At 34.1% G+C, this 14479-nt stretch overlaps 1 protein-coding gene across 2 annotated transcripts in view; it reads right to left on the minus strand.

The window, feature by feature from the left end:
- The window catches only part of RMDN2 (regulator of microtubule dynamics 2), a 91588-nt gene that overhangs the window by 34349 nt on the left and 42760 nt on the right, over positions 1-14479 (minus strand). For both annotated transcript variants that reach the window (XM_087436879.1, XM_087436878.1), the window contains exons 3-5: positions 6598-6772; positions 5317-5419; positions 1755-1815 (exon numbers count right to left, since the gene is read on the minus strand). In XM_087436879.1, the coding sequence (XP_087293005.1) occupies positions 1755-1815; positions 5317-5419; positions 6598-6772 (339 nt within the window). The remainder of the gene's footprint in view (positions 1-1754; positions 1816-5316; positions 5420-6597; positions 6773-14479) is intronic.

Raw genomic sequence — 14479 nt, forward strand, 5'->3', positions numbered from 1 at the left:
GATTCTTCATGGACGCAGATGCAGTATGGGAGAAGGAAGAGGACAACAGAGGAAGAGCAGGAGGAGAAGGAGGAGGAAGAGGCACAGCTTAAAGCTAGGAGTAGGACCGCGGTGTCCTTTCTGCATCCAAAGCTGGCTAACCAGCTCCCAAACACCTCCAAAATCAAAGGAAATGAAGAAAGTGTGGCTTGATCAGTGTAAGTTCATTACAGCTACAACGAAGAGTGGAAGCAGTACCTTAATGCATATATAAGTTAATTTATTAATATTAGTATTATGCAAATTAGATGAAGATGGTAAAGTTGGCTATAGAAATAATAGCCAAGACTCTTACATACTGAGGAAATAATCTTAAAGGCATGTATCAGAACGTTAACCGCAAAATTACCTCTCCCCCAGAGTCGTGGCAGGGGCACCCAGAGCACAGAATAATACTTTATCTGTACATACTCCAATTCCTAAAGCAAGACTCTCTACTACCCATGCGCGACACGCTAAAGAAATTATCCACAGGTTCTGCCAGGCTTAGCCCTTCACCCATCTCCAAGCCATATAAGAGAAGGCAAGAATTCACTGGTGGAGGAAGAGACGTGGAGTGGGGATTTCTGTGGATAGAACTGTTAGGGTACTTGGGTTCCACCTACCACCTTCTCATGGGAGAGGGCAAGGGGCAAGCTTACATCTCATCTTAAGCCAGGTGAGGGCAGCTTCAAAAGACTTATTCTTATTTTGGTATGTGTCCCTTGGTGTTTGGAGAACATAAAAAATTTTACCTAACTCCTGCCCAGGGAAGTTTTAAGATGAGTGTGTGAGTGGAGCTCCCCCTGCTGGTGGCAGAGTAAAGAAACAGGTCTGCTTTGGGGAAATGCTTTGCACTTCAGAGCTGGTGGGGCAAAAACGAATTTCCTGTGAGACAAATGTGGACCTACAGAAAGGGAGCCACTTCAAGAGAGATTTTTGCCTAAGAGTGCCCAAGAATAATAAAATAATCCCAAAGAAGGGTGGACTTCTAGAAACCTAGGTGTGAGAGAGAGGTCACAAATTAATTTATTTCTGTATCTTCCTAGCATCTGAAGTACCAGAACTGCTGGGGAGAAAAAAAACTAAGGAACTAAAAAATGTTGTAGAAATGCAACTATGACTAAAAAGAAGTGTTAATTAACAACAATATATTTCTTCTTATTTGTGATTTATAATTCTAAACATACAAAGGATCCAGAACAAAACACACTCAAGAACAAATTTTTTTGCCCCAAAGATATTCACCTATATCCATCCAACTAATTAAATTCCCTTTGTTTGAGTTGTCTTATATTATAAACGGCTTTTCTTTGACCTGTGGAATTTGTATACCTTGATTCATCAAGGTGTAAGAAATGGCTGATGTGCTTTTATTCTTAGAAGCATTCTTTCTACATTTTGCTTAGAAACATGACATCATTTTAGTATTTGTTTTCACACAAAATGTTATATTAAGTTAGATTTAATTAGAATTTATCATGTTCAAAGCCATTGGACTTGGTAGATTCACTTATGAAATCTTCAGTGAAAGTTTACCTTAAATATATTTAAAATAGACACACTGAAAAATACATGAGAATAAACAGAACAAGAACGGTCACTGTGCTATCTCCTATTATATTTTTCAGTGAATGTGACAGGTTAAATGGATCAAAAATATTTTTTAAATCCATTTTAATTTACAAAAAGGCATATTAGAATTTAAATAGGCTGCATAAATTCTATGTACTTACCAGAGATGACAGTGTCCATTCATGGGTGCTCTGGTAATAGCTTTTTCACCTAACGTCTTTCCTGAAAGATAAATGTACTTACGCTTAGTACCTTCATGTGCATCGGTGGGAGGTGGATTATTGAATTAAGTCAGTGCTTCCTAAAGTAGGGTCCCAAGACCAGAAGCATCACCTGGAAACTTCTTAGCAAAGCACATTTTTGGCCACACAGGAGACTTCCTCCATCACAAACTCTGGGACTCAGCAATCTGTTTTAAGGAGCCTCTAGTGATTCTGATGTAGGCTCAAGTTTGAGACTCACTGGAGTAGGCGATTTAACCAAGCGCAAGAAAAGTCAATCATTACTCAGAAGTGTTAATAAAAATTGTTTTATAATTAACTCAACAAATATTTACTGCGTGCCTTCTAAGTGCCATATTATGTGAGCCTCTCAGAATAAAAAGTCAAATAAGACAGTCCTTGCCCTCCAAGGGTTCACAGTTCAGTAGGCAGAGATATATAAACAAACAAATTACAAGCAAAAAGGTAAAAGCAAGACAAAAAAGAGAGCAGAGAAGAGGGTGAGTAACTCTACCTAAAGGGTAAGGGAAGGCATCCCAGAGTTCTCGCCTCATCACTCACGATAATAAAGAGGCTCAGTACAGAAATAATTCTCCCAGACCATTTTACTTAGTTTTAGAATAACTTTTAACAATGTAATAATTACTTTGGATACAGGTTTGTCTATTGGCTTGAACAATCTAAACGCTTACAACAAAACTGAACCACATTCTGAAAATCTTTCTCCAAAAGGGACTGCTTTGTTTTTACCATCTCCTTTTTCCCCTGCTCCATTTTTTTTTTTTTTTTTGCCTTGGAGAGAAAATCCAATAATCTGCAAAATGCCCTTCTAAATAAGTAGTTGAGATAATCTTTATAAATAAGAATCTTTTATTCTAAAACCATTCTCTATTTGTTAAAGTGGTACTTTATAGCTTTATCCATTAAGAGAACTACCCTGTGCAGAAATTTACATAAACCGGAAAAAATTAAAAAGTGAAGTATTTTGATAATAACTGATATTACACTGTGGACATATATTAAAAGAGTTAGTAATCTGTAAATGAATGATTGAAAAATAAATACTTTTTAACTTACGAACATTAAAAACTAAATCAACATTTTAGCTACATTGCCAAATGAACAAAAATAGCTTTTAGCGCACTACCACAAGCCTAAGAGAGAGGAGCTTCCACCACTCTGAGACCACACAAGGAAGCTGGCAGTACACAGACTGGTTTCGCAGCCTCATTTATGCAGCTGAAGCCTGAAAAGGAAGCTATTTCTCTTACAAAATTGTATTTTGTGATCTATTTGAGGCATTTGTAGCGATCATTTCATTTAATTCTAGAAAGTGTAATAACGTGCCTTTAGATACAAGATTCAGATTTTATTTGGCATACAAGTTATGATCAATCACAGTATTCAAAAGATGTACTGCATAATGATATACCCCATTTTGAGTTTTACGAAAGAATTCTGCACTCTCCAGCAATCAAACCTTCCCTCGGCACACCAATGTCAAAGATACTATCATGAGGAGTAACATTCAGCACTCTTCCTCCCTCACCCTGAGTTCCAATGTCCTTCCAGGGCTGGGCTCAGCTCCAGTGTCCTGTCATCACCTTTCCTGGGCACTGACCACCTGCACACTGAATTACATTAGCTGACCCCATATTGATCCATATAGTAAGTTCCTTCATGCAGCACCACCTTAATGACATTTATGTCCCTCCTTCTCTCACTCCTTCCCTCCACCCTTCATTTTAACATTGTTCCTGGACATAGTAATCTCAAACAAATACTTCTTAAATGGGTGAAAAAAAGGAATTCTTTTAAATTTATTTCAATATCTGAATGACGTATCTGAGGCTTCACCTCTTTTTCTTTGACACTATAAACTTTTCTTTTTTTTTGGATATTTCTTATTCCAATCTATGCTCCATTCTTGTCCCCAAATTTCCTCCAGCCTATTTCTTTTTCCATTTTCACCATCTCATACATTAACTCAATTAAACTCCCACTCCATTTTAAAATAGGGACCCCAAGTAATCTTACCTATGTGAAACTGTCACTTCCATAGGAAAGATGTCCTTGCATCACCCCACCCTGCCGTCCTAGCCTCTTTCAGTTATACACTCTAACACCCTGCAGTCTTCTTTACTAGCAACTTATTTCAGTTTGTTTCTTTCTGTGTATGATTATTTGAATAATACTGCCTCCCCCACAAAGCCAGGAGCTCCTCTGCAGTCTGAGAACATGTCTATTTTGCTTTCATAGTTCTACCTCCTAATACAGGAGGAGCCCTAATGCCCAGGGTAGGGCAGGTGCTTAAGGAAAAAAAATGTGTTTCATATTGATGAATGTTGGAACAGTTTACAGCTATCCTTGATTTTCTCAGTAGATATGAAAATAAATCAGTCTGTTCTCTTTGGTTAAATTTTTATTTACCTTCAAGTTAATAAATGTCTTCTCTAGAATTCCATTTTGTATATGGCCTGCAAGACAGATTGCTATAGAAAAATTGCCCCACAAAGCTGATGATGAATATGCAAAGAACAAGAGGATGGAATTCCTCCCATCCTCCTCCCATTGAGAGAGAATTAAAGTGCAGAGGTCAATTGGCAAGGAAATCTACAAGTGGAAGAAATATAATTACGAGGAGTTTGGAAATATTTCCTTCTTGGAAATAAAAATGACAGGGAGCTAGACTGAAAGGCGATCTGCAGTATCATTATCTCCTTGCTGTTTCTTCCTCACGAAATCTAGAGAAGGAAAGCTTGGAAAAGAGAAGACTTTGCAATAAAAGAGTTAAAGAAGTTTTGATGTCAAATTACTACCCTGAACCTCAGAGAGATGGGAGTTAAGGGGCTTTTTGCAAGAAAGAATTTTGATGTTCAGTGAAAGTTAAGGTGAGATATATATGTATAGACGATTTGATATTCTGGCTTTTTCTTTTGTTGCTGTTATTATGGAAAATTTCAAAAATATGCAAAAAAGTATAGAGGACAGTATAATGAGCCACCATGTACTCATCACTCAGCTTAAACAATTATCAACCCAAGGCTAATGTTGTTTTATCAAGACTAATCTGAAAAAACACTGACGTCTGAATGGTTATTTCTTCACGGTACCTGGAGTTCTACGTCACGGGAAGTAAGGAGCATTATTTTAATTGTGGTGAAAGACGACTGCTGAAGACAACTGTCCTCTGCCTATTATTGCTTCTCAAAACATCACCACTTATTGTCTCATCTTTCTGTAATTTTATAAACTTTAAAAGCTGAAATTTGGGTTTTTCAGTTGCCTATTCTAATGCTCAAATATTTTAAAAAACATATACTTTAGTCAAAAAAACTTTTCTGTCAGACTATGAGTATTTTTTAGTATCAGGAAATACTGAAATAGATTAAACATATTGCTTTTAGCTAAGAAAATTTAGCTTTAATTAAAAAATTCATTAGTGGTTTATTACAGATAATAGTTGTCACTTGAGGATAATAAATCTTTACAAAATACTTACCAATATTAGCATAATGTTTCTTTTCTTGAGTATTTGTAGATAACTCGTACATGTCTCCATAAGCACGAGCAAACCGCCAAATAAACTCTATTTCATCTCTAAACTGAAAAGATAGAATTGCACATTAGATTAACTTAATAACTTGACCACACTATAAATGTTTTCCACTGCAACTTTTAAAAAATTAGGCAGGTAAACTGGTACTTATAGATGACTAAATCTATTCACGTGCATATAACATTTTATTTTATTTTTATTTATTTATTTTTTATTGAAGTATAGTTGACATACAATATCATATTAGTTTCAGGTGTACAACACAGTGATTCAACATTTATATACATTACAAAATGATCACTCTGATAAGACTAGTAACCATCTGTTGCATATAACATTTTAAATTCAAATATTCAAGGCTACAAAATGTGATTTAATATAGTGTTACATTTTAATCTTAAAACCAATTAATATTATCCAGACACTAGCTCCACACCTCCACAGAAGAGAAAGAATTGATAGGTGCCAGAATCTATAAATTCTCCCTGGGCTGTGGTATTTTCTTCTGATTTCCTTTCTAAGTTATCAGTATGATGCCTCAACAAGCATTTCAGATAATATCTATCTGTACGGTGTTACGGATCACATGTACTCAAAAGAACAGTCACGTTTTTTACCTAAATTACCTAAATATGATCTTGGAGATTTAAAAACTTTTAGACAACGTGTTTAGGGTAGAGCTGCTAAATCCTCAGACAAAGGCTAGACTTAAATTGCTCATGGGAAAGAAAAAGATTTATTGCTCCTTTGGATATTGCAAACCCTTTTTTGTTTTTTTGGTAGTGATGGTGGGAGGGATGGGCTTTCCCAATTCAGCCCAACACTAAACACTGAAAAATAACCATAGGTAGAAATAGACTGAAATACCGATGGCTGTTATATTAATAACTATAAGATGGAAAACTTAAAATGTAGCTTTTCCTCCCCCGAGAGAAGCAGTATGTCTTGTTTTTTATCTGTTATAAAATATTTATTAAATATATCGAATTAATAAAAATCAAATAAATCTGTATAATCATATCTCTGGTTCTCATTTTTATGATCTTAGAGCCTAATAAACTCTTATATTTACTTTTAAAACATTTTAGTCATAGAAAAATTTTGCACCAATCATTTAGCTTGTGTAAACTGTGACACAATTGTTACAGTCATAACACGAATGGGATAGTAGGTTACATCAAAAAGTAAACCTATACAAACATATTATTATCACATATCTCTTACCTTTTCTTTGTGGTCACAAAGTAGTTCAAAACTGTCCATCTTGCTAGACTCATCCATACGTAAACTATCTGCCTTCTGAAGAAGGACATCTAAATTTAATTCTTCTATGTGTGCGTTAAATGCCTTAGGGACTGGAAAACTCTGTTCTTCTGTGTCAGTATTAGCTGTAATATACCTAAAATTGCAGAAATAATCATTAACTCCCTTGAAAGTTATACTATAATAGCCAGAGTGATCCTTTTAAAATGCAAGTCAAGGCATTCCACCCTTATGCTTGAAACCCTGCAATGGTGCCCCCTTTAACTCAGAGAAAAAGCTCAAGTCCTAACAACAGTCTACAAGGCCCTATGAGACTTGTGTTCCAACCCCATCATCTTTCTGACCTTGTTTCCTATCACTCTTCTCACTCATTCAACTCCATACTGGCTACCTAGCCGCTCCTTAAATGTGCCAGGTACACTCCTACCTCAGGAACATTGCGTGCTGTTCCCTCTGACGAACTGCTCTTCCCTCAGACGGGCACATAATTCATGCCCTCACCTCCTTCAAGTCTGTGCTCCAATGTCATCTTCTCAACGTGGCCTATCCAGACCACTCTATTTAATGCTGCAACCTCCACACTCTAACCCACCCACATTCCCTTCACCTCCAATCTCCCTTACCATGCTTGACATTTTTTTTTCTGTAGTACGTACCATCTTCTAACATACTGTATAATTTACTAATCTACTACAAGTGCTATCTTTTGTCAGTATCTCCCCCACTAGAATGCATGCTCACTGAGAACAGGTTTCCTTATTTTATTAACTGATGTATCAAGTGCATAAAACAGCACCTGACATATAGTGGATACTCACTGAATATTGTTGAATGGATAATACAGAGTTGTAGGAACCCAGTAGGCACTCAAACATATATATATACTATATATAGGTAATATATACACACACACATCTATATTTATATTATTTATAGTTCAAGATGATGTTCTAACTCTCAGCTAAGTTTTCAAAAATTCATGCTACCTCCCACACTTCTTTTTTGGCGGCATACAGTGCAAACAACTTGTCTTCATTTATTCAAACCCTGTTCTGTTCTAAAAATATTTTAAGGAGGTATACAAGGATATATAACATACAAGAAAACAAATTAGAAGTAGTGAGAAAAGATAAAAACAAGGCCAAATGTAAGTGAGGTCAATAAAAAAAAATACATATACTTTAGATATCTATATCCTTGCTACGAGGGACACAAATGTGGTTCTACATTTTCTAGCAGCCAACGTAGTCACAGTCCCCAACAGATACTAACAAAGATACAAATGAGGCAAGTTCTTGAGTGAAATGTAACTATTTCCAATACCAAGACTCAAAATAAATTTCTTTCGAAGTCCTTATAAAGATGACACTATATAAAATGATATTCAACTTCTTTAAGAACATTAATGGAGACTTCATCTTCCAGTTGCTCAAACCGAAAAACTTAGAATCATCCTTGACTTCTTTTTTCTCTCCTAAACAACTTCCAGTCTGTTAGAAATTCCTGTTGGTTCTGTCTTTAAAATACATCCAGAATCTAGCCACTTATCACCACCTCTACCCACTACTGCCCTGGTCTAAACCATCATCTCATCTGGATTTCCGCAATGGCCTCTATCATGTCTCCCTGCTTTAGTCCTTGACTGTTATGGTTTATTCTCAACACAATAGCCAGAATGGTCCTTAAAAACCTGAATCAAATCATGCCACCCTTTGATCAAAACTCTCCAATGGATGCCCAAATCAGAGTGAAAACCTAAGTCCATCCAGTGGTCTTCAAGGCCCTACATAATCTAGTCCAACACCTCTGACCTCATCTCCTGCCACTCTCCTGCTTGCTCAGGGCATTCTAGGCCCTCTGGCTTCCTTGATATGCCTTGAGCACATCAGTCACGTTCCGGCTTTAATATCTTTGTATTTGCTGTTCTTTCTACCTGGTACGTTCTTCCCTGGATATCCACATAGTTTACTTCCTTGCCTGTTTCACATCCTTGTTCATATAACCTTCTTATTATTGCAGATGATATGATTATTTACACAGAAAACATTAAACAAATCTACAAATTATGATATTATGGGAAACTTTAGCAAGTTGGCTGCATAGAAGATTAACATATGAAAGTTAGTTTCACTTCCATATATTAGCAGCAAAAAAACCTAAAAAACATAATTAAATAAAATATTTCATTTACAATGATGTCAGAGAATATGAAACACCTAGGAATAAATCTAATGAAAGATATGTGAAGATTCTATGGAGAATATTATAAAAGATGTATTAAAAGATGTTTATAAAATGACCTAAATTCATGGAAAAATATATCCTGTTCATGGCTGGAAACATTAATATTATAAATATGTAAAATCTCTCCAGATTAATCTACAGATTCAATACAATTAATTTCCATGAAATTTAATAAGATCATTCTAAAAGTTATACGGAAAAGTAAAGAGCCTAGAATAGCCAAAGCACACTTGAAGAAAGAGACGAGGGAGGGCATTCTTACCTCACCAGATACTACGAAGCTACAATAATTAAAGACAGTGTGCCTTGGTATGAGGATAGATGCATGACTGATGGAATATAATAGAGCCCAGAAACAGACCCATACATGAATGGAAATGTGGTACACGACAGAGTTAGCATGTCAGATCAGGGGGAAATTAAGGGATTGAGCTGAAAAAAAATCGTTATCTCTACGGAAAAGGATGAAATTGAATCTCTGCCTTATAATATTAAAAAAATAACCCTAGATGGTATACGGAATTAAGTGTTAAAAATAATTTTTTAAACTCTTAAGTAGAAAATAAGGGTGAATATATTTTAGTCCTAGGGGTAAGAGATTTTCTTAACCAAGATACAAAAGCATTAACTGTAAATAATTATAAATTATAAATGATAAATCAATTTGACTATATTAAAATGAAAAACTGCTGCTAATCAAAAGACACTTTCAAAAATGCAAAACACAGATTAAAACCCAGGAATAGATATTTTGCAACACATACAACTGGAGAACATTAATATCAAGAATACATAAATATTTCCTAAAATTCATTAACAAAAACACAGTAAACTCAATAGAAATATACTCAAAAGAAATAAATAGGCTTTTTCAAATGAGAAAATACATATAGGCAAAAAACATAAGAAAAGTTGTTCAACATTCACTAGTGATCAGAGAAATACAATAAAGACCACAGAGAGATACTGTTTACACTTGTTTCATTTACAAAATTTGAAAAGTCTGATAATACCAAATGTTGAAGAGGAAGTCAATCCACAGGGTCTGATATGAATGTAAATTGGTGAAACCAGTTAGGAAAGCACTTTGGCATTATCTCTTAATACTGAACTTTCATATAGCCTAGGACCCAGCAACCCAAGTCTCTTGTACATGTACAAAAGGAGATATGTGTAAGAACAGACACAACAGTACTTTCACAATAGTAAATACCAGGAAACAACCTAGAAGCCTATCAAGAGAGTGGATAAATATTACACAACAGTCAAAATGAAAGAAATACAGTGATATGCAAAATATGGAGGAATCTTAGCAAATCTATATTAAGTGGGAAAATAAGCTTCTAAAATTATATACAGTATGATCCCCTTTCTCTAAAAACAATCAAAATTAAATGTTATTTTTAAAGAATATACACAATAAAATTATATACAAAGGAAAGCAAAGAATGAACAATAAAGATTGTAGATTTAGGATGACAGTTACCCTCAGGTGAAGTGAGGCACGGGAGCCAAATGGTTTGATGAGCATTATTGTCTAGGTTGTAGCTTTTGTTTTGGGACGTGGTTTCACGGATGCTTATTATATTATTTATAACAAATAAATAAATAAGTAAAAGTGGCACATGTATGGACCAATAATCAGAGTTTGCCTGAGCTAAGATAGTTTTTCATCCAATTCTATGCAACTGAGATACAGTAAGAAAATGATAACCAAAAGAAAGTAACTAGATTAATATTGAACACAATATTCTTGAGAGTAAAAAGCATTAAATTTAAAGAGGGACACAAAACACCCCAAATGGTTCAGTTCATGAGGAAGGAGCAGTTTTAGACTTCCATGCATCTGAAAACACAAACCTCAAACATATAAAAACAAATTAACAGATATACAAAGAGAAATTAAATCCACTATCAGAATGGGAGATTTTTAACATAACATTCTAAGTAACTGAGAAAGTATATGAAAAATAGTAAGGATACAATTCAAACATCAAAATTACCAAGCTAAAATCCAACCAACATATATAGAACTAGACATCGAACATCAGGAGAACATCTTCTTTTCTAGCACTTACGGAATATTTATGAAAACTGCCATGTACACAAGGCCATGAAGCAACCCACAAACGATAACAAACAATCTTACATAGACCATATTCTCTGTTCACAATGCAACTAAATGGAAAATCACCACTAAATAGTAGGAGAAAAAACCCCAATATTTAAAAATAATTTAAAAATACACCTCTAACCATATGCTTACCAGAATGGCTAAAATGAAAAAGACAAAAATACCATGGGTTGGTGAGGAAGTGGAGAAAATGGAGCTCTCATACATGGGTGATGGGAGTGTAAATTGGTACAATCACTTTGGAAATATATTTAGCAATATACCCTAAAGCTGGCATATGCATACTCTATGGATCCAGTAATTTCACTCCTAGGCATATATCCAAAAGAAATGTGTACATAAGTGTTTCCAATCATAATAGTCCATAACCAGGAAACTAAATGCATATTAGGAATAGAAAGCTTAAATAATGTGGTATATTTACACAATGGAAGGATATTTAGTAACGAGAATGAATGATCTACAACTACACACAACAAAATGGGTGAATATCACAAGATAATGTCAATTGAGAGAAGCTAGACACAAAAGAGTACATAGTGTATTATTTCATTTATGTGAAGTAGAAAAATATGTTTAATTTATGCATTTAGAAATCAAGATGGGTTTACCCTGTTGGGGCCGGCGGCAAGGAGTGACTAGAAGAGAGCCTGTTCAGAATATGTGATGTGCTGATAATATTCTGTCTCTAAATCTGGAAGCTGACTTCACAGTTGTATTGTTTGTAAAAATTCATTCATCTATATACTTGTTATTTGTGTACTTTTCTACATATATATTTTATTTCAAAAATTTAAAAAGAATTTTAAAAATTCACACCTCAAACATAAGAGAATGTAAGAAAAGAAAGAAAGCAGAAGTCATTATAAACAGCATCAGGAATGAAACAAAGGCCATTATTACTACAGATGGAGCACAGATTTTAAATAACAGCCTACCATGAACAATTTTATGCTTATACATTTGAAGTGTAAATGAAATAGATAATCACCTGGAAAAATATAATCAACTAAAACTGCTCAAGAAGAAACCAATCAATTAGTCAAGAAAATGAAAAAAAAGGTGTCCAGATTGGAAAGAAAGAAGTAAAGTTATTTTGATTCACAGATGACATAATCTTGTTTACAGAAAATCGTAAGGAATGTACAAAAAAAATATTAGAACTAATAAACCAGTTCAACAAGGATGCAAGATACAAGATAAACATATAAAAATCAATGGTATTTCTATACATTAGCAATGAACACTGCAAAATGAAATGAAGAAAATAATTTCACTTAAAATATTATTAAAAAGGATAAAATTCTTAGGAATACATTGAACAAAAGATGTGCAAAACTTGTATACTGAAAACTACAAAACACTGTTGAAATTAAAGATCTAAATACATGAAAAGAAATCTCATGCTCATGGATTGGAAGACTTTGAATAGGTAAGATGGCAATACTCCCAAATTTATCTACAGATTCAAAGCAATTCCTATCAAAATCTCAGCTGGCACCTTTTTTCTTTTCAGAAGTTGACAAGCTGATCCTAAATTTCATATGGAAGTGCAAGGGACCCAGAGTAGCAAAAATAATCTCATAAAAGAGCAAAGTTAGAGAATTCACACTTCCAGATTTCAAAATTTACTATAAAGCCACAGTAATCAAGACAGTGTCATACTGGCATAAGGACAGACATACAGAATAGAGATTAAGGGTCTATTAAGAATTAAGGGTCCAGATAAAAACCCTTACATTTATGGTCAATTTATTTTGACAAGGGTACCAAAACAATTCAGTAGAGGAAACAATAATATTTTCAATAAATGGTACAGGACAAATGGATATCCACATGCAGAAGAATGAAGTTGAACCCTTACCTCACACCATATATAAACGTTAACTCAAAATGGATCAAAACGTTAAATATAAGAGCTAAAACTATAAAATTCTTATAAGAAAACACAGGAGCAAATATTTGTGACAGTGGATTAGGCAATGGTTTTGTACAGAAGACACTACAAGCACAAGTGACAACAGAAAAAAAAGATAAAATGGATTTTATCAAAATTTAAAACCTTTGTGCTTCAAAGCACATCATCAAGAAAATGAAAAGATATTTCACAGAATGGAAGAAAATACTTACAAATCATATATCTGATAAGGGACTTGGATATAGAATACATAAAGAATTCTTACAACTCAATAATAAAAAGACAAATAACTCAATTTAAAAATAAGAAAAGGATTTGAATAGCTACTTCTCCAAAAGATGAAAACAAATGGCCAATAAACACATGAAAAGATGCTCAATATCATTAGTGATTAAGGAAATACAAGTCAAAACTACAATGAAATATTACTTCATACCTTCTAGAATGGCTAAAATAAGAGAGACAATAACAAGTGTCGATAAGGATGTAAAAAAATTGGAACCTTCCTACATTGCTGATGGGATTGTAAAATGGTGCATCAGGTTTGGAAAACAATTCAGCAGTTCCTCAAAATGTTAAACAAAGAGTTACCATACGACTGAGCAATTACTCTCCTAAGCACATATCCGAAAGAATTTAAAACATATGTCCACACAAAAACCTGTACAGGAATGTTAGTAAAAACATTATTCATAATAGCCAAAAAATAAAAACAACTCAAATGCCCATCAACTGATGAATGTGGAAACAAAATGAGTAAACAATGAAATATTATTCAATAATAAAAAAGAATGAAGTACTGATGCATGATACAACATGAATGAACTTTGAACAATTATGCTAAGTGAAAGGTCACATATTGTATGATTCCATTTTATGAAATGTACAGAATAAGCAAAGCCATGGAAACAGAAAGTAGATTAATGGTTGACAGGGCTAGGGATGAGGGTAGATAGAGAATGAGTGGGTAAAGGGTTTCTTTTTGTGGAGATGAAAGTGTTTGGAAATTAGATAGTGGTGATGGCTGTACAACTCTGAATAAACTAAAACCTACCAAAATGTACACTTTCAAAGGGTAAATTTTGCGGTATATGAATAATAGCTCAACAAAGATGTTATTTTTTATGAGAAAAAAAGAAAAAAATTTGAATATTTCTATAGCCATAAATAAAGTAGAATTTATATATCTATTACATACACACACATACACACACACAGAGAACATAGTTTTGCGTGTTCATAGTGAACATAGTACATAGTGATTTCCACCAAATATCCATGAGACTTACTCAAATTTTTCTAAAGAACCAAAAAAGAAGGAACACACCTTAGCTCATTTTATGAAGCTACCAAAACTGATACCAAAACCAAACAGGGGTAGTATGAAATGAAAATTATAGGCCAATTTCACACAAAAGCATAGATGCGAAAATCCTTAATAAAATATTAACCAAAAAACTGCAAGAAACATGGAAGAATGCATCATAACCACATTGAGTTTATCCTAAGAATGACAAGCACAGTTTAACATTAGAAAATTTCTGGGC

This window comes from Ceratotherium simum, chromosome 11 (genome assembly GCF_057802395.1).
Source record: "Ceratotherium simum simum isolate JZ-2026a chromosome 11, ASM5780239v1, whole genome shotgun sequence".
NCBI classification, from domain to species: domain Eukaryota; kingdom Metazoa; phylum Chordata; class Mammalia; order Perissodactyla; family Rhinocerotidae; genus Ceratotherium; species Ceratotherium simum.